Source organism: Orcinus orca, chromosome 11 (genome assembly GCF_937001465.1).
Source record: "Orcinus orca chromosome 11, mOrcOrc1.1, whole genome shotgun sequence".
NCBI classification, from domain to species: domain Eukaryota; kingdom Metazoa; phylum Chordata; class Mammalia; order Artiodactyla; family Delphinidae; genus Orcinus; species Orcinus orca.
Window position 1 is genome coordinate 97,399,160 of NC_064569.1, and position 24,500 is coordinate 97,423,659.

General features: G+C 44.0%; 1 protein-coding gene across 1 annotated transcript in view; it reads right to left on the reverse strand.

The window, feature by feature from the left end:
• EFCAB6 (EF-hand calcium binding domain 6) overlaps window positions 1-24,500 on the reverse strand; it is a 177,931-nt gene that overhangs the window by 100,184 nt on the left and 53,247 nt on the right. The window contains 2 exon segments of the mRNA XM_033404957.2: window positions 19,050-19,218; window positions 21,044-21,217. Of these exon segments, the coding sequence (XP_033260848.2) occupies window positions 19,050-19,218; window positions 21,044-21,217 (343 nt within the window).

Below are 24,500 nucleotides of genomic sequence, written 5' to 3' on the forward strand. Positions count from 1 at the left end.
CTGGAGAGTCTCTGACCTGAGTTATTTGTGATAAAACCAAAGAGAGTTCTGGGCTTTCTTTTTAATAAGTAATATTACTTGTACTTCTTCACATACCCATTCATAGTCAAAATGAAACAGGCAAAAAAAGTCTTCTCTAGAATTTCAGACCTACTCCATCTCCCCACCCTCCATCCCCCATCCCAGTGATTCCTGCTCTTCCAGGTCCTCTCCCACTACTAGCTGCCACAGTCGTCCAGAATGTAGAAATAATCAGAGAATTCAATCAAGACTATCTGGTCACATGCAAACCTGGTACTAGGGATGAGAGTACCATGGCTGCAAGAGAACACGGAACTCTCAAAACAGATTTGTGCTTGAATAGAAAGTTGAAATTCTTTTAGCAGATGCTTCCTAGAATATTCAGACACACACATCTGATTGTCCATGTGGCCCCAGCAAGACAGAGTGTTCAAAGCTGATGCAAACCTACATGAGAGGCAAACATGATGCTGTCACCTGCACAGGTCGCAGTGTATTTAGTTTGAGATGCTATTGCCTGTTATGAGTGCAGTTAAAGTAACGGGATTTCCTTTTTGTTTCTTAAGGGACAGGAGGACTGTGGAGAATGAAATGGATGTTCAAAGGAGGTGGAGCACCTTAGATAAAAGCCCCTTGCATGAAAACACTGATGGCGGCCGGGGGCGGGGGGGGGGCACTGTTCCGGAGACAGTGGCTCAGAATTGAGAGTTAAAGCTGGTGAGCATCTCAAGCACAGAGTCCCAGCATTAATGGCCTAATGACAAGGGCCAGAGCTGACTTCAGAGCAGTGAACATGGACTCCCGGAAGTAACAGAAGCTTTGCAAGTGTCACTGAGAACGAGAACTTGACTGAAGAGCTACTAGGTGACAGCCACGGTACACATTATCTCATTTAAATGTCGCAACAACTCCTCAACGGAAATATGACTAAGTCCATCTTACAAATGAGGAGACCAAAGTTTAGGAAGGCTAAATAAACCAACAGTTTGCTAGAAAGACCCAGCTGTAAGCAGTGGAGCAAAGGTTTGAACACGTGTCATCCTGTCTCAGCAGTGGGAGAGCCTGGCACATTGGTTGCAACATTTACAGAGTCACCCACAGATGAGGAGCCTGAAGCCCAGAGACACTGGCACCTGTCCCCAAGGACATGCTTGAGCACAGAGACACTCAAATAACTCCACTGGGGGTACTGCCAAGGGATGCTTGGTAGCCAATGACAACAGCCCAGCACTGGTGGCTGAGTCTGGACTCACAGTTGAGGCTCAGACTCTACAAGCAATGGACAGCCACGCACTGGGAGGTGAATCACTCCCCACTCCAATGAGCTGCCCGGCAGTCTGCAGAGGACACAGTTCAGACCGGGTTTGGGTGCTCCCCAAGCCTTTGTGGACCACATGTTTGGAACAGAGTGACACCAGGGACAGAGACTCTGAGTCAGCTATCACATAACGACCATCCAAAATTTGGTGGCTGACAACAAAACAAACATTTATTCTTGCCCTAGTGGATCTGCAGGTCAAGTGCAGTTTGGCTGATATAAGATGGCTAGATGTTTCTGATTCAGGCTGCAGGTCGGGTTTAGGCCTGTTTCACACGCATTCATTCTGGGGACCAAACTGAAAGGACAGCAGCTGCCCTGGGCAAGCTCTTCTAATAGCCCATCACTGGAGCCCAAGGCCAAGCCAGACCACACAAGCAGATTTAAGGTTGATGCTCAGGTCACATCTGCCACACTCCGTGTCCAACATCACTGGGTAAGGGAAGCATCCCCTGAGGTGGGGAACAACGGAGAGGGAGGATAATGAAGAGACAGTGATGGATGGTAGGTGCATGAGCTCTGAGGTCCTTTCCAGCTCTTTGAGTCTATGGGATTCTATAAGTTTGGTGGCAATGCTGTGACCTCTAGAAAGATACCATGACCACAATCCAAACACTCCCCCAAATCTAGAAATGTCTAATCCATAGGCTAGATCTATCCAGTCCACCTGATCTAGTTCCACCCAATCCATGGGTGATGGTGCTGAACCACATTTCCAAAAACAATCCGTCCTCCAACCATACTGCCCAACTCTGGACCTTCAAGACAGACTGATGGTTTGGTAACAAACAGGAAGTTGTAAAACAGTAGGGTTTTTCTTTTCTTTTTTGCTGCAGGCATGATGATGACAAAACAATGACAATGATGATTTGGTTTAGCGGGTTTTTTTTTTTAATATATTATCCCTGTAGAACACAACAAGACTAAACTTGTGTTTAGATGACTCAGAATGACAAAATGCTGAGCCTAAATGCAACCTTCAGAAACTGTGAAATGAGAATAAAAGGCCAGGTGACCTGCCAGCCTTCAGTGTCAAGGGGAATCCCAGGGGTGACCTGCAAATCGACCAGACATGTCTGACCTTGGATGCAAATACCCAGAACCTAGTGCACTTCTGCACACGTGTAAAATCTTAGCATATTCCACGGGCAGATGAAACCAGTACTTCAGTAACAAATCGTCAAGATTGCAGATGAAAGCAGACAAGCCAGTCCTCCTTCAGAGGAGGCTGTTCTCAAGTCCTGGAATCACATCTGTTGTTCAAAGGGCAGGTGGAGACAAACCACGGGCCCAAAGCCAAGCATAAGGTCAGGTGCGGCAGGAGAAGCTACCACTGAGCAGCCGGCCACCCTCTGCTCTGTGCGCGTCTTTCTCTCTCTCTTCTTGATGACAAAAGCAGATATGTTTTCAATATATAAACTTAATGCAAGTCCAATTATGACCCTAATAATGTATTTGGGGGTAATGCAATAAAGCTTATATGTGAAAATATAAATCTGGCCTGAGAGTAGCCAAGAAAATTTAAAAAGGAAGAAAAATAAGGAACGATCTGCTTTACTAAACTAAAAAAAAAAAAAAATTACATTGATATAGAAAAAGATGTATAGATAAGTGTAACAAAATGGGAATTTTCAGATGTACACCCTACTATAATGAGAATTTCACAAATGACAAAGGAAAATATAGAAGAGCCCATCTTACACAATTAATTCCATACAGATTAAGCATTCACATTTAAAAAATAAAGCAGTAAAAATTCTTGCAATAAAGTCTAGATTATCTGCAAAATATGACAGAGAGCTGGGTGCGGGGTGGGGGGCGTGGGGTGGGTAGAAGAATGAAACTTTATTAACCAAGACTTCAAGCCTAGAATTTATTTAAAAAAAAAAAAAAGAAAAGAGGAAGAAAGGATAGAAGATATTGGGTTGTACAAAATCTTAAAACATTTTAATGGCAAAAGATATAATAAAACAAAAAGACAAATGATAGATTGTAAAATATATCTGTAGTGCAGAAGACAAAGGGTTAATAAATCGTTAGTTAATTCAAGATATATTGAGGGACACCGATATGCCAGGCACTATTCAAGCTACCAGGAATACAAGAGCGAACAAAACAGCGAAGTTCCTGACCTCTGGTGCCAAGCCCTACCGAAAGGGTTCACATATTGGACTGAGTTGATTGTGTCTCCCCAAAAGATATGCTGAAGTCTTAACCCAGGTTCCTGGGAATGTGACCTTTCATGAAAACAAGGTCTTTGCAGATGTAATCAAGTTAAGTTGAGGTCACGCTGGATTGGGTGGGGGCACTAGGTCCAATGACTGGAGTCCTATAAGAAGAGGGAAACCTGGACACAGACACAGGGAGAGGAGAACATCAGGCGAAGACACAGAGGCAGAAGGGAGAGGCCAGAGAGCAGAGTGGTGGCAGCTAGCAAGCCAAGGAACGCCGCCAAGGATTGCCAGCAACCGCCAGAAGCTGGAACAGGCAAGGAAGAGTCCTCCTGTGCAACCGTCGCAGGGAGGACTCTGCTGACACCTTGCCTTCAGGCTCCTGGCCTCCAGAACTGTGAGAGAAGAGATCTCTGCTGTTTAAACCACCCAGTTGGTGGGAATTTGTTACAAATTCCTAGGAAATTAATACACTCAGCTTAATCAGCTCATTTAATCCTTATAACAATCCTACGGTATAGCTACTAAAATGATCTCCATTTAGGGATACGGAAACCGAGGCACAGAGAGGTTTGCCCAAGGTAACATAGTTGTTAAGGAACGGAGCTGGGATTTGAACCCTGGCAGCCTGGCTCAGAGTGGGCATTTTAAACCACAGTTCTACAATGCTTCAAAATTGATGGGCTCATTCAAAAAATATTGAACGCTTGTTTTGTGCTGGGTCCTGTTTTAGAGGCTGGGGACAGGGCAGAGAATAAAAAAGACACAGATAACTGCCCTTGTAGATGTACACCTCAGGGAGGGAGGGAGGGCTGCAGGGAAGCAGTGCCCCTGGGAAAGAACCAGGCTGGAGTTGATGCAAATGGAACAGTGTCAGAGAAGAGCTGTGGCAGCTGGGAGGGGAAAGGCTGAGGTCAGGTTAAGGGATACAGAGCCATATGGGGAGAAAGTCCCCACGGTGACAATCTAGAGGATGGGGGTAAAGTGGGAGGCCCGGGCTTCTTAGGAAGACAGGGATAAATAATTATGTCTAAACCTCTTATAAGTTAACAAGAAGGCAAAGGATGTAAATAGGCAACTTGCAAAAGAACAAATTCTCATGGCAAAAAAACAAAACAAAACATACGCTCACTAGTAGTCAGGGAAATAAATGCAAATGAAATTTAAACTGAGGTATCATTTTAAAACTATCAGAGCAGCAAAAATTAAAAAGAGCTATAATGCTACATAACAGGGGTTAGAGAAAAAGATACTCTCACACACAGCTGTTAGAAATATGAAATTCTGTAGTTTTTTTTTTTAAAAAGCACACAGACAACATGTGTTAACATTAAAAAATATATTATCTTAGACCAAGCACCTACTCCTGGGAATCCTTTCCATAGAGATGAAAGCATCCGTATGTAGAGATACATAAAGAACAATTGTTTAAAGAGGAAAAATAAAAGAGAAAAAGAAGTGAATGCCCATCAAAAAGGGAAGGGCTGGTGTTCAGCTTGCAGACCTTTGCTTCTACTGAGAAAAAACAGAAAAGCCAGATAAAATACAGCAAAACATCTGTTTGACATATAGATAGCTGCTGAGACAACCAGGACTCAAAGGGACACAAGTCTGAGCAAAGAGGGACCTCAGTACTCAGAGGAAAAGTAGGTCATGGACCCATTCTGGGAGCAGGGCCAGGGCTCAGGACGGGGGCTGCTGGCCCAGGCAGACAGTCACTACCAGCTGATAGAGACACAAGTGGCACTCATGGGGCCACAAAGACCAAAATTAGAGACTTGAATGGTCAGGTTCCGGGCAAGAAGGGAAAACAGAGAACCAACGACGACACTGCCAGTTTTTCCCTGATACTTGCTGAATTCAGAAGCCATGTGGGGCAGAAGACTGAGGAATCAAGGCAGAAAGACCAGAAAAGCTGAAGAGATTTTTTTTTTTTGGTCACCTTTTTGGGTCCTGAGGAAACTAAGGTTACATGGAGTTCAGGACTTCTCAGGGGTGATGGCTCAGAAAATAACCCACACACTGAGTTAAAAACTTTGATGACTATACCCTAAAAAGGAGTTTAAAAAAAAAAAAAAGGCAATTGGAGCCTTGAAAAACTGCAATCCAGCCTCAAATTGATTCATTCCCTAATTGGATTAAGGGCATCTGACAAGCAAAGGAAAGGGTGACCCATTATCTAGAGCCTCTCAATTTTCTTAACACAATATCTGACATGCAGTGAAAATCTGTCCAGCATGCCAAGAGCCGGGACCATGTGACCCTCAATCAAGGGGAAAAACAGACAACAGAAAAAGTTCTACAGGTGATCCCGATGCTGGAGTTAGCAGGAAAAGGATTTTAAGTGGCTATAAATACGTTTTTAAAAATTCAGGAATATTCTGAGACAACAGAAGTAAAGACACAGGTATGGAATATATTTTAAACCAAATGAACATCCCAGAACTGAAAAAGATACTAAAATTAAGAACTATATGAATAAAACCACAGATTGGAAAAAGCAGAACAGAGGATTAATGAACTGGAAGACAGGTCAATGGGACTGAAGCACTGAGAGAGAAATAGTGGAAAATACATAAAAGAATGAAAGAGACCCATGGGATATTGTGACCAGGACTAACATACACAATTGGAATCCAAGAGTAACAGAGAGAACGGGGCATAAGCAAAAGGAGAAGAGATAATGGCTGAGAATTTTTCACAAAAATTTTTGATGAAACACAACAACTTACAGATTCAAGAAGAACTGTAAACCCCAGCAGGACGCATACAAAGACAAGCACCCTTAGACACATTTCTAAAACGGATGAAATCCAAAGACAAAGGGAAAATCTCAGAAGGTTGTAGAGGAAAAAAGACACACTACATTCAAACAAGCAACAATAAGACTGGTGGTTTATTTAACAGCAGAGCTGACAGAAGCCAGGAGACAATGCAGTGATATCTTTAAAATGCTGGGAGAAGATAACTGCCAACGTAAAATGCTACTCCCGGCTAAAACATCTTCACAAAGTAAGAGTGGAATTCTGCTTTCAGGTTCAACATGTAAAGAGCTTTGAAGTAATCACATCCATCCTTACAACAAGAAAAAAGCTGAACAAATGAAAAATCAATGGCTTTTCTTAGAACCATCAGAGAAATTTGAAATCTAGAGGGACAGATGTACACAGGGAATCATGGCCAACATCAGCTTACCTGGAGCAGAAACCACTGTGGCCACAAACTGGAAGGAACACTTGAGCGGTGATTCTGACAAAGTGCTGGAAGCTGAGTGAGGATTAGCTTGAGAATGAGACACTCCTGGGGGCCAGTCTCAGCGGTGGGCACACTTTCCTGGATTTTCCCACCAGGTTCACAAGGTGAACATTCTAAGGAAGATCCCCTGTGTGTCAGACAAATTACAGAAAAAGTAGAAGGAAATAAGTAGAAGAAAAGAAATAATTTTCCAAGACTGAACCAGGAAGAAATAGAAAATATAAACAGACCAATCAGGAGCACTGAAATTGAGACTGTGATTAAAAATCTTCCAACAAACAAAAGCCCAGGACCAGATGGCTTCACAGGCAAATTCTATCAAACATTTAGAGAAGAGCTAACACCTATCCTTCTCAAACTCTTCCAAAATATAGCAGAGGGAGGAACACTCCCAAACTCATTCTACGCGGCCACCATCACCCTGATAACAAAACCAGACAAAGATGTCACAAAAAAAGAAAACTATAGGCCAATATCACTGATGAACACAGATACAAAAATTCTCAACAAAATACTAGCAAACAGAATCCAACAACACATTAAAAGGATCATACACCATGATCAAGTGGGATTTATCCCAGGGATGCAAGGATTCTTCAATATACGCAAATCAATCAATGTGATACACCATATTAACAAATTGAAGAAGAAAAACCATATGATCATCTCAATAGATGCAGAAAAAGCTTTTGACAAAATTCAACACCCATTTATGATAAAAACCCTCCAGAAAGTGGGTGTAGAGGAAAACTACCTCAACATAATAAAGGCCATATACAACAAACCCACAGCAAACATCATTCTCAATGGTGAAAAACTGAAAGCATTTCCTCTAAGATCAGGAATAAGACAAGGTTGTCCACTCTCACCACTATTATTCAACATAGTTTTGGAAGTTTTGGCCACAGCAATCAGAGAAGAAAAAGAAATAAAAGGAATCCAAATTGGAAAAGCAGTAGAACTGTCACTGTTTGCAGATTACATGATACTATACATAGAGAATCCTAAAGATGCTACCAGAAAACTACTAGAGCTAATCAATGAAGTTGGTAAAGTAGCAGGATACAAAATTAATGCACAGAAATCTCTTGCATTCTTATACAGTAATGATGAAAAATCTGAAAGAGAAATTAAGGAAACACTCCCATTTACCATTGCAACAAAAAGAATAAAATACGTAGGAATAAACCTACCTAAGGAGACAACAGACCTGTATGCAGAAAACTATAAGACACTGATGAAAGAAATTAAAGGTGATACAAACAGATGGAGTACCATGTTCTTGGATGGGAAGAATCAACATTGTGAAAATGACTATACTGCCCAAAGCAATCTACAGATTCAATGCAATCCCTATCAAACTACCAATGGCATTTTTCACAGAACTAGAACAAAAATTTCACAATTTGTATGGAAACACAAACGACCCCGAATAGCCAAAGCAATCTTGAGAAAGAAAAACGGAGATTGAGGAATCAGGCTCCTGGACCTCAGACTATACTACAAAGCTACAGTAATCAAGACAGTATGGTACTGGCACAAAAACAGAAATATAGCTCAATGGAACAGGATAGAAAGCCCAGAGATAAACCAATGCACATATGGTCACTTTATTTTGATAAAGGAGGCAAGCATATACAATGGAGAAAAGACAGCCTCTTCAATAAGTGGTGCTGGAACAACTGGGCAGCTACATGTAAAAGAATGAAATTAGAACACTCCCTAACACCATACACAAATATAAGCTCAAAGTGGATTAAAGACCTAAATGTAAGGCCAGACACTTTATAAAACTCCTAGAGGAAAACATAGGCAGAACACTCTATCACATATAACACAGCAAGATCCTTTTTGACCTACCTCCTAAAGAAATGGAAATAAAAACCAAAAATAAACAAATGGGACCTAATGAAACTTAAAACCTTTTGCACAGCAAAGGAAACCATAAACAAGACGAAAAGACAATCCTCAGAATGGGAGAAAATATTTGCAAATGAAGCAACTGACAAAGGATTAATCACCAAAATTTACAAGCAGCTCATGCAGCTCAATAACAAAAAAAGAAACAACCCAATCCAAAAATGGGCAGAAGACCTAAATAGATATTTCTCCAAAGAAGATATACAGATTGCCAACAAACACATGAAAGGATGCTCAACATCACTAATCATTAGAGAAAGGCAAATTGAAACTACAATGAGGTATCACCTCACACCAGTCAGAAATGCCATCATCAAAAAATCTACAAACAATAAATGCTGGAGAGGGTGTGGAGAAAAGGGAACTCTCTTGCACTGTTGGTGGGAATGTAAATTGATACAGCCACTATGGAGAACATTAGGGAGGTTCCTTAAAAAACTAAAAATAGAACTACCATACAACCCAACAATCCCACTACTGGGCACATACCCTGAGAAAACCATAATTCAAAAAGAGTCGTGTAACACAATGTTCAATGCAGCACTATTTACAATAGCCAGGACATGGAAGCAACTTAAGTATCCACTGACAGATGAATCGGTAAAGAAGATGTGGCACATATATACAATGGAATATTATTCAGCCATAAAAAGAAATGAAATTCAGTTATTTGCAGTGAGGTGGATGGACCCAGAGTCTGTCATACAGAGTGAAGTAAGTCAGAAAGAGAAAAACAAATACTGTATGCTAATACATATATATGGAATCTTAAAAAAACAAGAAAAATGGTTCTGATGAACCTAGGGGCAGGACAGGAATAAAGATACAGACGTAGAGAATGGACTTGAGGACACGGGGAGGAGGAAGGGTAAGCTGGGACAAAGTGAGAGAGTGGCATGGACACATATACACTACCAAATGTAAAATAGATAGCCAGTGGGAAGCAGCCGCATAGCACAGGGAGATCAGCTCGGTGCTTTGTGATCCTCTAGAGGGGTGGGATAGGGAGGGTGGGAGGGAGATGCAAGAGGGGGGAGATATGGGGATATATGTATATGTATAGCTGATTCACTTTGTTATACAGCAGAAACTAACACACCATTGTAAAGCAATTATACTCCAATAAATATGTTAAAAAAAGAAATAATAAAGATAAGAGCAGAAAACAATGAACTAAAACATGGACAAACAATATAAAATAATCAATGAAACCACAGCTTATTTGATAAACAGAGCAATAAAAGTGATGTCTCTAGTTAGACTATTCAAGGAGCAAAGAGAAAAGATTAAAAATCACCAATATCAGGAGTGAAAACGAATACATTATTGAGGATCATATAGACATTTGAAGGAAAATGAGGCATAAGTCCATACTGATATAAAGAAATAATTGAATAAATTCATAAATGGGAGAGAAGAGACAAGTCTCCCTTGCAGAAGAATTCCAAATAATTTATGTAGATATCCTGCCCTTAAAGAGGTGGAGCATAATAATTCCCCACTCCTTAACTGTGGGCTGCACATAGTGACTTTTTTTTCCAAAGAGTGCAGTATGGAAAAAGAGAAAGAGGAAAAAAAAAATTAAGTTTATAGAGGAGAAGCCTGACAAACACACCTCAGCCAGGTGATCGAGGTCAACATCAACAGTATAAGTCATGTTGACAGCCTCTGCCTGATGTGATGTGATGAGAAGGGCACTTTATCTCTGTGGTCTTCCTCCCCAAAGCATTGCTCCAGTCTAATCATGAGAAAAATATCAGACAAATCCCGATAGAGGTACATTCTACAAAATATCTGAGCAGTACTCCTCAAAACTGTCAAGGTCGCCAAAAGCAAGGAAAGTCTGAGAAATTGTCACAGCCAGGAGGAGCCTACGGAGACATGATGATGAAATGTAATGTGGGATCCTGAATGGAATCCTGGACAGAAGAACGATGTGACGTTAAAACTGAGGGAATCTGAATAAACTATGGAAACCCAGAGAGTTAGCTGCCAGTACATTTGCGTTAAAAGAAGGACAAAGGGTAAGTCTTCAGGCAGAGTAAAAATTAGTCCAGGTGCAAATACACAAAAATGTAAGATAGAAAGAATGACAACAAGGGTAAATATGTAGATACATATGACATCTTATTTACCATAAAAAAATAGTCTTGTGGGATTTAGCATAGACGTAGAATTTAAATGCATGACAAAAATAATGTAAAAGATAGAAAGGGATAAATGAAATGATGGTATTTTTATATCTAGCATTGCTAGAGAAGTGGTAAACATAATTTCTATTTAACTACATACAGTATGACAAGGATGCATGTTGCAATCTCCAGGGCAGCCGCTAAAGACTGACGGAGGAATGTATTCACCAATAAGCTGATAGAGGGGAAAACAGAACGGTAGGAATAGTTAAATAATCTAAAAGAAGGCAAGAAAGGACAGAAAAAGAAAGGTCATGAGACAGCTGAGTAAAAAAGAATTAAGATGATAGAATTAAGATGATAAAATCAACTATATCAGTAATTAAATATAAAATGGACTGAATACTCCAAGTAGAAGACTAAGACTGTCACACTTTATCTTTTAAAATATCAGCTATATCCTGTCCACATGAGACTTACTTTAAATGTAAGTACCCAGAAAGTCTGAAGTAAAAAGATAGAAATAGATATACTATGCTAACGCAAATCAAAAGAAAGTTGAAGTAACTATATTATTATCAGACAAAAATAGACTTGAAGGGAAGAAGCATTACTCTGTATGAAGAAGGCATGTCATATGAAAGGAGACAATTCACAGGAAGTTTCAGCATTTCTAAGTCTATGTGTACCCGATAATTTAGCTTCACCGTGAATAAGGCAACAATCCACAGAATTAAAAAGAATCTCTCTAGACAAATCCACAGTCAGATGATAGACTTCAACACACTTCTCTCAACAGCTAATGGGATGAGCAGGCAAAACTGTGATAAGAATATAGAAGTTCTGAAAAACACAATGAATACAATCAACCTCATATACATACTTAGAAAACTAAAGGTCCATGATGGAGTACACATTCTTTTCAAGTGCTTCTGGAACATTTACCAAAATTGTCTCTATGTTGGGTCATAATCCAAGCCTCAATATATTTTGAAGGATCAGTTGAAGTCATTTAGACTTCACAATGGAATCAACTTCAAAATCAATAATAAAAGGTAAACTAGAAAATCCCAACTGTTTAGAAATTAAACAGGAAGCCATTGGAAAAAAGAAGAAATCACAAGGGAAATTATAAAATATTTTGAACTGAATGACAATGAAAATATGATAAACTGAAACTTGTATGATGTGGCTAAGCCTGCACCTAAAGGGCAATGGATAGCCATCAATTCATACATTAGAGAACTAAAGGCTGGAAAGCAATGATCTAACATTGTATCTCAAGAAATTAGAAGAAGAAAAGCAAATTAAATCCCAGTCAGGTAGAAGGAGGAAAACAATGGAGGTAACAGCAGAAATAAAGAAATATAAAACAAATACACAAGAGAAAAATAACAATAAAAGTAAAGTTGTTACTTTGAAAAGACAAAAATGACAGACCTCAACTTCTGCTTTTGGATAGGATGCAGTAATTCACAGCAAGCAAATATTCCCAATGAAAACAACGAGAAAAGCTCAATCAATTAAAAATAATAAAAAGGCATCAGAAAGCCACAAGAGACATGAGGTTTAAAGAGACCAAAATTCCAAGGTGGGAAGGACCGACCCTTCAGAGGCAAACCGAGGCTATGCAATTGCATTTTCCCTGGGAACAGCTGATGATTCTGGGAGTGGACTTTGGACTGAGAAATAGGCTTGGGCCCGGCAGAGGGCCACTCCAGCAGAGCTAGTTATGTGGTGCTGGAGTGGCAAACTTGGAGATGTGAGGGGACAGGCTTAAAGCATGACTGGTTTCCCCTTCTGGACATGTGCTGACCTCTGGAACTGCTCAGGGCTGGAGTCTAAGGACCTAAACTGAAAACTTTCAAAAGCAAGATGCAAGTCCCCACACAGTGGTACTTAGGAGACAAAGGCACACCTGGGAGGAAGGCCATGAGAACACAAAGGCAAAAACGAAGCCCTAGAGGTATGGTCAACTGACATTGAGGGTCTGCAACTGCCCCTGCCCTGGAGGAACTGGCCAGCTTGGGTGCAGCCAGAGGCCGAGAGAGTCCAGTTTTAGCCTCTGGCCGAGAGTTGTTGCCGGAAGATGCAGAAATAAATATAGACTTTTGATGGCTGTGTGGAGCTTGGACCAACAAAAATGAAGACGTGAGGGACCTCGAACACACAACTGGTCACCTCCTTAAGACATCTGCAAGATTAGGACGCTGTAAGGAACAGCTGTGAGATGCTCAAGGGTGTCTGTGGGGCTTGGTTTACATCGGGGTCCCTGTCCCTAGGTGAGTAAGACTGCGTGGGATTAGGAACTGATGGTAGAGGGTGGGGAAGGTGCCAGTTCCCCAGATGTGTGAGTTTGACCAGCACCCAGAGGGCATAAGGTGGTCTGCTGGAGGGAGGAAGGAAAGCTCACCTCCTACAAGGCAAGGTGAGATGCCCTTGCCTTCAAGCAGGTGCAGAAGCAAGGGGCTGAGGCTGCTAAGGGCCTGGGATGCTGGGCTGGGCCACTACAGACTCCTGCTTCCCTTACCCACGTCTCAGGGGCTCTGTTTGTGTTAGCTGATGAGCTCTGCAGCCCGTGTCTGTCTCCAGAGGCCTCTGCTGGGATGCCAGAAATAGGACTAAGAGTAACAGTGAGCTAAACAATGTTCAGTGTATTTACTGAGTATGAAGAATAACAGTTTCCCATTAGGAACAGCCAATTACAGGGAACTGGAATTGTAAAGCTGCCCTCAAATTCCTGATGAATGGAAGAGTTTAGTTAGTCTAATTACACAATTAGGCTAATCTTGACTTATGTGTCCTTGGGTGTTTAGTCATTTTATGTTTCCCATGGGTCACTAGTCCCAAGCAATGAAACTCCTGCTTTATCCATGTTCCCCATGTGGCTTAGTCCTATTCCAAGTATGCAACAGGCACCCTCAAAATGTTTACTGAGGGGAAGGATAGCAGAGACTGTTGTACTTGCCTGCCTAATACATATTCTCTCCTTCTCCCATGGGGACAGAACCTTGCTTTTTCTGTAGTGTGCCCAGCCAAAAAATTATATATATATATATTTGTATTTATACTATTTCCCATTCTTCTCTATAGATCAGTATGGCCATATAACACAGTCCTGGTCAATAAAATACAGGTGGAAGCTTACAATACATTACAATAAAATGTAAGTGGGAGGAGCTTCCAAGAAAGCCCATTAAAAAGGAAAGACTTCTATGGCTCAAGCCTTTTGCCCTTCCCTTTTCCCTTTCTTTATGCCTGAAACATGTGTGTGATGGCTGGTGTTCCAGCAGCTATCTTGCATACTTGAGGATAAGACCGGAAGAGTAAAAAGCTAGAAGCAACCTGGGTCTCTGAAGACACTGTAGAGCTGCTGCACTGGCCCAATACCAACAACCTCTGGACTCGTTGTTATAGGAAAAAAAACAGCTACTTTTTCAATTTAAGCCACTGTTTTGGGGGTTTGCTGCTAATTCGTCAAATGAAGGACAGGGAAAGGGGAAGAGAATGTATCTACAGAAGGAATATAAAGATTCTAGATTACCTTAAAACTCAAAAACAGTTTTCTTGCCACATTACCAGTTCTTGACTCATTATTTAAATAAACTGACACATTTAAAAATGCGTGATAGTCACAGGCTTTGCAGTGCAGTGGTCAGAGCAGTGAACTGGGAGAGGGGGATTTCCTGGGAGAAAGAATATGTGTTACAGGGTTGTTGTGAATGCTGGTTTAATGTATGATGCAAAGTACGCAGGCCAGGTCTAGTACAGTTCCAGAAATTCCTTTCCCCTCCACCAGTGGGAATTGTACACTTAACCATGAAAAGCACATTGAGTTCATGAAAACCCCAACTGAGTTCATGAAAACCCCACTCCTCTGTCAGGGCTGTCAACTCAGTGTGGTGTCCCTGGTTACTCCACACTAACCAGAAACTCTGAGATCTCTTACACTCAAGAGAGAAAAAGGGGAAAGATCAATTATTAGTTAACAAATAGAATTTGTATAGCAGACAAAAACTTCCTGACCATGGGGGTGAAAACCAGTAACAGGGTCTCAGCAACGGCAATGCAGGGACTTGTGGACTCACTGGCCTGGAAGCCCGTGCCGGGCTCTGGATTCTATTCTTACGGCTCTCCCTCATACAGCCTGTGTAGCCAATCACTTCCCGCCCCCGCCACAGGGAAGGCGATGGCTGGTGAGAATAAATAATTAGCACTTCTCATTTAGAGTGCAAGGTATGCAGGCCAACGGCCAAGCGGTGCCTATGTTCAAACGATGAACAAGTGCATGGACACAGAATTGGGCGAGCGGGTACATGGGACTTAGATCTTCACTCCCAATTCCCCGGGCATGAAACCCTGCAGCCACTGCAGTACTAACTGGTGAGATAGAGATTTGGGAGAACAGAAGGGCAAGAACGTTGCCTCTCCACAACCGAAATGGTAGGAAGAAGTGAAGGGGCATTGTTATTGAAAGCAAAGTCCTTCCCACCAAACTCTGAGGCTAGATCCAACCTCAAAGCTGCCATCAATTATACCCAGCTAGCCTGAATTACACCCACCAAGCCGGTGTCACACCTAGCAAGGGTCTGAGGCTGATACAGACCAGTGTGGATTCAAATCCAAGTGCCTGAATGGCTTACCAGCTGAACAACGCTGAGCCACGATCTTAACTCCTAAGCTTTGGTCTCCTCATCTGTGAAATGAGCATAGTGTGATCTATACCTCACGGGGCTCCTACGAGGATTATAAATGAAGTATGTGAAGCAACTTCCCCAGTGCCTGCACGTTGGTGGGTCAGCGAATGCTGCGTGTAGTGAGGGCCAGCACCATGAGCGTCACTGTTCCCACGATGGTTGGCGTTACCATGGTTGGCGTTATCATGGTTGGCGTTACCATGGTTGGCGTTATCATGGTTGGCGTTACCATGGTTGGCGTTACCATGGTTGGCGTTATCGTGGTTGGCATTACCGTGGTTGGCGTTACCGTGGTTGGCGTTATCGTGGTTGGTGTTACCATGGTTGGCATTGCCATGGTTGGCGTTATCGTGGTTGGTGTTACCATGGTTGGCGTTATCATGGTTGGCGTTACCAAGGTTGGCGTTACCGTGGTTGGCGTTATCGTGGTTGGCGTTATCATGGTTGGCGTTGCCATCGAGGCTATTATTACTGCTGTTATTACCATTGCAGAACTATCGTCATCATTTATACTTAAAGCTCTCTAAAGGAGGCGGCTTCAAAGGTTTCCTTTTGCCACTGAAGTTGGAAACCTTTAGCCTCTGGATGCCCTGCTTTACGTCTAATCTAAATTCTTGTTTCTTTCTACAGTAGAAGTCCATGATTTTTCCAGCTCTGACTTCACCAATAGTAGAGTCACTCTGATCTATAAATACTTTATTTAACAATGAAAACATTTATACAATGCTTTGAGGTTATCAGCTTATAGAGTTGAAATCTGGGTCCCTAGTAGACTGTTTATAATCACCCCACGGTTACTGATCTTCAAGTTAAATGGTTGGTCATGACAGGATGTTTCCAAAGGTTAAACCTAACAAGTCACTAGAAGGGAAACCAGTAGACTATTTGCCTAACTGTGTTCACAGGGAACTGACTGTTAGTCTCTTGAAATGACAACAAACGTCTTCCCCTGCATATCGGTCCTCTAGTGGCTTCTGTTTCCTTTCCCCACCACTGGCACATCTCGGGAAAGCCAGGAAACAGGGAGGCACCACCATGAAGCAAGGGCAGAACGACCATTCCTGTGGCTGCCCCTCAGGTCGGCTGGAATGCAGACAGTCAGGGGGCAGAGAAGGGAGCTAGGGTGGGTTTGCCACAGAGAGGTACAGGAACCAGCTTCATGTTCAGGGATTCCAACGGGCTTCTGAAACACCTGCTTCCCTCACTCCTTAGGTTGCCACCTGAGTCCATTCAGGGCCTGCTGGGGATTCTAGTTACTCAAGTTCATCAAGTTCATCCGTTCATTCAGCAAACGCCTGCCGGGCCCTACTATGTGCCAGACACTTGGGATGCATCACTGTCCAAAAGAGATAACAATGTCTACCTTTGGAGCATACGTCTTAATGGAGGAGGACAAGCAAACAAGCAAAATAAAGAAATGAACTAAAGAACTGTAAGTACAATGTGGGTGGCAGTTGGTGACAGCGCCGTGAAAAGAGAAATAGGGTAAAGGAGGTCACGGGGGTGGAGGTCAGGCCGTGCTCACCACGGGGACGTCCGGCTTGGACCAAGGCTGGCAGGCGGTGAGGGGAGAGCAGGAGGCCGGTGTGGCTGCAGCGTACGGACAAGGGGGGCGGTGAGAGTTGGGGTCAGAGAGGTGATGGGTGGCTGGGTCATGGGCCTTCTAGGACTCTGGTTTTTATATGAGTGATGGGAGGAGCCATTGGAGGGTCCCAAGCAGGCGTGGCCCGCTCTCACTGACTTGTTGGAGGGTCCCCCGGGCGGCTGAGCTGCGACTAGGCTGTAGCGAGCAAGGCAGGAGCAGGGGAGGGCGGGGGGGGGGGGGGCGCTGTAACAGCCCGGGAGAGGGCGGCCGGCTGGGAGCAGGGCTGGCGAGCAGGTGCTGTATCCTGGGGCGAGTTCAAGGGGCCGAGAGGCACGGGTGATGCACTGGACGTGGGTGTGAGAGAAAGAGGACAGTCAGGGAGGACTCCGAGACTCCAGGCCTGAACCACTGGCGAAGAGGCTGCCCCAGGCTGAGAACGGAGCGGCTGCTGGCCGAACTTTCGGGAGAGTGCTCTGGGGCAGGAACTAGCCACGTGAACGAGGGAGCCCCTGGCTCATCGACGGCCGACGAAGCCTAAGGTGGAAAACGCTCGGCTCAGCTGACGGACCTAAAGGTGCTCTCAGGTGAGCAGGTGAGAAGCTGGCCTCAGAGTCGCGGGTGTCAGTCCCAGCTTTGCTGCCACCTACGGCCCTTCTCGAAGGCAGCCGCTTTCCCCCTCTGGAAAGTCAGAGGCAGACGCGTTGATGCCTGATTTCCTGTGAACCTGTGAACTGACTCTGTGAATCAAGACCGCTGAGCGCCGTGGTCATTCGAGACTGTTGTGAGTCGGGGCCAGGACCGCTGCCAGGTGGCTCGGGGCTTGAGTCTAGGACCAGGCGCCCTGGGAGAGTTCCATGATTCCCGTCCATTTAGCACCCTAACCCCACTGAAGTTGCCCCCATCGGAGTTAGCAGTGACTAATTATCAGCCCTGGTCCCCCAAACCGAAATCTAGGAACCATCCTTGAGTCTTTCCTCTTCCTTACCCATTACCCCCCTTTCTCCTCACCATGCCCCGTATGCTCGCAAACATCAGATCCTCCACTTGGTGTATTTTGTGTGGGGAAGGGGAGGTCTGGACTGTTTCGACAGCCATCTAATCCCAACCCTGTGCCTCCAGCCGGCTCCCTCATCCATCCATCCTCCACGCGGCCGCCGTCAGGAGGCTTGGAAATGAGATAGGAAAGAGGCTAATACAGCGCCTGGCATGGGGGCAGGCGCTAGATAATTGCAGCTACTAATATAATTGTTCTCTTCTTGGAAATACATTTCACTGCCTTCTTCTAAATTTGTCCACACGGACACTGCTACCTATTAGCTGCAATGCTCCTCTTAAAAATAGCTGAAGATGATTAGCTAGAGGGACCGTAATAGGAATTTTAAGCAATCATTTAAATTAGTTCCTGAGAAGTCTATGCAGAACCCTTCAAACGGAGTCCTTTCTGGCAGAACCTCGCCAGTTCCCACAAGCACATGCAAATCAGCACTCTGAGCCTCGCATTTTCCCTGCCAGGATTTTTCCCCACTTTCTGCAGGAACAAACCACAGCTCTGTTATCACAGCATGGCGGGGACCCCTTGCTGGCAGGGATGGGGGCCCGAGCAGCTTTGCTCCCGCCTGCATGCTGCCCCACCACACGCAGGGAGACAGGTACTCAGCGGATGGCCAAAGAATGCAACAATGAACGCTGCGCTTGGAAAGTTTAACTATCAAAAGCCGGCCACATCCACAACAAAAGCATGCTCTGAGAAAGTTGCCAAAGACATTTTTGGCCAGAAGAATCCTTTTCAATTGTTGAAAGATGCCTAGAAATGAATCTGCTTTGCCCTGGAATAAAGCCTTAATGAAAACACTTAATGTCTATCCTTTAAAGCATGTTCGTATAAGAAAACGGCTGAACTTCTTCAGGAAAGGAGGAAACATAGAAACACAAAGAAACCCATTCTCCTACCTTCTTGAAGTCATGCACATTCATCTTGCCATCAGGCTCCTTGCTGAAGTCCAGAAATCGTTTTCTGAATGCTGGGTACGGCTGCCGTATACAGTTTTTGAGTTTTTCAATAAGCACATCCTTCGTCATATTCTCGGTCACAGCACTTTTACTCTCAGTGGGCTTGGCTCTAAAATCACAAGCAGGCACACAGATGCAGCAACACACTTCCTGTAGACCTCACCCATGTACGCTTCAACCCAGGACAACAAGGGGGTTTACCATCCCCTTTTCACAAAGGAGGAAAGAGATGCTGAGGTCGATGGAGTGACCTGGGGACTTCTTACACACCCATGGCTTGCACGTTCAGAGACAGGCCAGCAGCACTGTGTCAGGTAAAGCTCTGCCTGAGATGCCAGCACGTGGCAGCAGGCCAGGGTGGGGAGCTTCAGAGAAGGGGCTGCTGTCATCCTTGTGCTAAGATTTTCAGCTGTGCTTTGAGCTGGCTGAATGTGGTGTGTGACTGGGAAGATATGGCCGAAAAAAGATATTTTTGTGAACTGGGAAAATGAAAAGTCAGAGCCTATTATAGGCCTTACATTAAATAGGCTGTTTTGTGGTAACTAGATCAAAGAGGCCATCAAACAGCCGTGGGAAGGAAGGGACGTCCACAGTTAAACCAAGCTGATTCACAAAATCAACTTAATTTATAAAAGGCAGATCTTACGTGATGTGCTCTGGGTCTGAGCATGAGAATGTACGTGTCATCGAAGGATAATTATTCTTCAGCTCTCCAGAAGTCTCCTGGACCCCGTTTTGACAACCATGAGATAGTCCTGGAGAACAGAGTTCCACTCCTTTCCTGCTGCTTCTGTCGGCTTTAGGAGCTCTCCAGGAATGCCCACATTTTATGAAATGCTTAATTGCTATTACTTCTTTCACTGGTTTTTAGGAGGCAGACGTATCTCATCAGAGAATATTTAACCTTTCTCTTAAAATACCATCTTTCTGCCCATTCATAAAGCAGGTACTACTGAAGTGCCCAGATATTCAAATTTCATTAGCATAGCATTAAAATATTCCCATTGCTCTACACTTAAGAAGTTTTTAAAGGGGATATGACAACGTGAAGCTGGCTGAATAGTTCTACATTGTACCTCTCCTTATGGATTTTTTATAAGCTATGAACAAGCAAGTTAAAATAATATCTTTTCATTAGATGAAACCTATATTTTTCAAAATGAAGAAGAGCTCGAATATTCATCAGTCTGACTTTTAATAGATTTACTAAGTATGTTTTTTGTTACAATTCAGTTTGGCAATCATTTAAATAATTCTATCATTCATGTTAGAAAATGTTAACCAGTTTAACGAGTATATTTTGCAATAAATATTTAACAGTGGTAAGGAATCTAAGTTTCTGGAGAAGAATAAGTGTGAACGCAGGTACGTAATAGTTGAGAGGCAGGCGGGTTCTCTGGGAGTTGAAAGTCCTGGGTCCTTCCCGCAGGATGAGCACCATGCTTGTGAATAACCCGAGGTAAGTCCCCAAATCTCTTAGGTCTCAGTGCTTTCAATTCTAGAATTAATAGGTCAATGCAGTAATTCCTAAGATCTCTGCTGCTTGCTCTAAAACTCCCTGACTTTAATCACTGTTTTTACAGTTTGCCATCTTTCTTATTTAGATCATAAAATATTTAAATACTCAGTCAACAAATATTTATTAACTATCTACACTGCAATAGGCACAGTGGGGTTTTGTTTGTTTTGTTTTTTTTTGTGGTCCACGGGCCTCTCACTGCTGTGGCCTCTCCCGTTGCGGAGCACAGGCTCCGGACGCGCAGGCTCAGCGGCCATGGCTCACGGGCCCAGCCGCTCCGCGGCATGTGTGATCTTCCCGGACCGGGACACGAACCCGCGTCCCCTGCATCGGCAGGCGGACTCCCAACCACTGCGCCACCAGGGAAGCCTGGCACAGTGGTTTTAATGAACGCTTTCATTTTGCTTTATTTTACGTCTCAGAAAGATCTGGCTGCTGCCGCTCCCCTTTTTGAAGATGTTCATTTAACAGCTGATCCTTTGGAACAGGAACTGGAGAGACAGTGGGTGGGCCATTAATTCCTAGGCATGCCAAAAGTTTCTTGTAAAGGATTCTTTCTGAAGCAATATCCTGAAACTTATTGCAGAGTCTGAATTTCAAAACTAATTAGAACACACCCATTAGAATGGCGAAAAGAAGACTGACCCTACCAAGTGCCACAAAGGTTGAGGGTCACTATGACCCTCCCCCACTGCTGGTGGGATGCAAAATGCTGCAGCCACTTTGGAAGACGCTTTGGCAACTGAATAGCCACTCACCAGAGGAACCAGCTGTTCCAGCCCTAGGCGCTTAGCCGAAAGAATAAAAACGTACGTCTACACAGAGACGTGTAATACATGTGGCTTTATCTGTAATAGCAAAAACTGGAAACAAACCAAATGTCCATCAACAGGTGAATGGATCCACAAAGTGGGGTAAGGCCATGAAACAGAATTCTACTCGGCAACGACCAAGAACCACACAACAACGTGAGTGAACCACAAAATCATTACGCTTGGTGAATAAGGCCTAAGAAAAAAAGAGAACATCTTGTAGCCTTCCATTTATAGAAGATCCTAGAAGATGCAAAGTCATCTGTAGTGACATGGTGCTAGGTGGGTGGAAGAGATGAATTGCAAAAGGGCACAAGAAAGCTTCAGGGGGAATGAAAAAGTTCGGTATCTGGATTGACAGCGTGTGATGGGTTCACAGAGATATATACACATGATGGATTTCCTCAAATTGTATTATTTAAATATGAGTAGTTTATTGTCTGTAAGAATACTGCAATAAAGATATAATAAATGTAAAATAAAGAAAAAATTTCGTGAGAAATTTGGTATGGAATTATGGAAGTACTTTATTGGAATTTGGGGATATGCAAATATTTGAGAAAAACATAGGAAACCACTAATATGGCAGGATCTTTTTCTTTTCCAACATTTTGTTTGTTAATATTTTCCTAATCATAAACGTTGTACGTGCTCATTGTTGCAAACTTGGTAAAGGCTGAGACCCAAGAAAAACTTCCACAGATCCGTTAAAATGCACAAGGCTTAGAGCACAGTAGGTGTGGGCGTGAGCCCTGGATTCTGCCTCCCGGGGTCTGGATATTGGCTCCATGACTGAAGGCGGGCGTCACGAGGTCTGGTCCTGGACACTTCCCCGGCACAGTGAGGCCACGACTCTTTTCACATGAATACACGCTGTCATTTGTCTCTTCCACCCCGAGTCTCTGGTGCGTGTACAGCGGACCTTCCAGAGGCTGCAAGGCATGTGATCATTCCTTGCTCCGACCGCTGGTGGAGTGTGTGCTCGTGTGGGCTGCGCTCACTAACATGGTCTGAAGCTGCGGAAGCGTGTAGGGCTTCCATGAGGAGCTGGAGTGCGCTTTCAGAGCTCAGCTCAGCTTTTTTTTTTTTTTTTACATCTTTATTGGAGTATAGTTGCTTTACAATGGTGTGTCAGTTTCTGCTTTATAACAAAGTGAATCAGTTATACATATATTCCCATATCTCCTCCCTCCTGCATCTCCCTCCCCCCCACCCTCCCTATCCCACCCCTCCAGGTGGTCACAAAGCACCGACCTGATCTCCCTGTGCTATGCGGCTGCTTCCCACTAGCTGTCTATCTTACGCTTGGTAGTGTGTATGTGTCCATGCCACTCTCTCGCCTCGTCCCGGCTTACCCTTCCCCCTCCCCGTGTCCTCAAGTCCGTGCTCTAGGAGGCCTGCGTCTTTATCAGATCAGCTTCTTTACAGCACTTTACTAGCTCCTTATGAGCTCGTGTTGTTTATCCCTGCTCTAATTTCTGTAACCTCTTTATTATCCAATAAACCCTTATTTTGAAATCCCGAAGTTTTTCCTGAGCCTACAGGGGAACACAGTAGTAAGTGCACTCTCATCTTCTGCAATGACAGGTTAAATGCCTCAGCTTTCGCTTCTCATACAGTAAGTACTGGTAGACACACTTCATACAACGGAAACCCTGTGAGGTCCTCGATAACTTTTAGGAGCATCAAAGGGTCGAGAAGCTCTGACCTGGGGCACGTGACCCTTTCTATGCTTCAGTTTCCTTGTCTATAAAATGCACATAATGAAAGTCCCCACCTCAGAGGATTACTGTACTGTAAAAATTCCATAAGAGGATCCATGTAAAGCTGTTAGCACTGGGCTGGCCTGCTGCATGTATCTGTGCTCAATAAACCACAGCTGGGATACCAGGATCACAATATCATGATGACATGCATGTAGCCAGCGGGCAGAGCATGAGCTCCAAACTACGCTTTGCTCAGTAAGTACCAGCAACTGTTATAATTGCTTCAGTAATACTCTGTGATGAGCACTGTGTTACGTATTATAGCCACAACTGTGAGAAAACCAAAGCAATGCCCGCCTCATGGAGCTGCAAGAGGCTGGGAAAACGCTCATTCTGAACCGAGGGAACAGATCACCGAAAAGCCCAGAGGCAACAGAGAGCCTGGTGTTCTCAGGAAATAGGAAGCCAGTCAGCCCAGCTGAGCTGGGACCTGCAGGAACAGCCGCCGCACACGAGAGCTTCCCACGGGCTTGAGACTGGCTGAGAGGCTTCATGCCTATTACCTCGTTTGATCCTGACCACAACTCTCTAACATTTGCAGGAGGGAAGAGGCTCAGAACTTGCCCGAGTTCACAGCTAGCTCGGGCCGAGCTGGGGTTTGAACCCAGGCAGTCTGGCTGCAGAGCCCGAGCTCTGGGGAGGCTTTTTTCTTTTTTTAAATTAATTAATTAATTTTATTTATTTACTTTTGGCTGCGTTGGGTCTTCGTTGCTGCATGCGAGCTTTCTCTAGTTGCGGCGAGTGGGGGCTACTCTTCGTTGCGGTGCGTGCGCTTCTCATTGCGGTGGCTTCTCTTGTTGCAGAGCACGGGCTCTATGCATGCGGGCTTCAGTAGTTGTGGCACTCAGGCTCAGCAGTTGTGGCACGTGGGCTCAGCAGTTGTGGCACACGGCTTTAGTTGCTCCGCGGCATGTGGGATCTTCCCGGACCAGGTCTCGAACCCGTGTCCCCTGCATTGGCAGGCGGATTCTTAACCACTGAGCCACCAGGAAGCCTCTCTGGAGAGGTTTGAGGACCCTGGCGGGCTGGGAAGCCACGCTCTGTTAAAGCATCTGGTATTTCCCTAATGGCAAGAGGACACCCAAATGCTTCAAGCAGGGTTTTAACGTGATCGTCTTTGCAGTTTAGACAAAGACTGGCTACGTAATGGAGAAGAGAATACGGGGGCTTCCATCTCAAATATCCAATTGCCTGCGCAACCAACTCACTTAAGTTCACTCATTCATTCATTCATTCATTCCGTCGCTTGACACTTAAGATGCCCTGTCCATGAGCCGGGTACGGTTCCACTGCT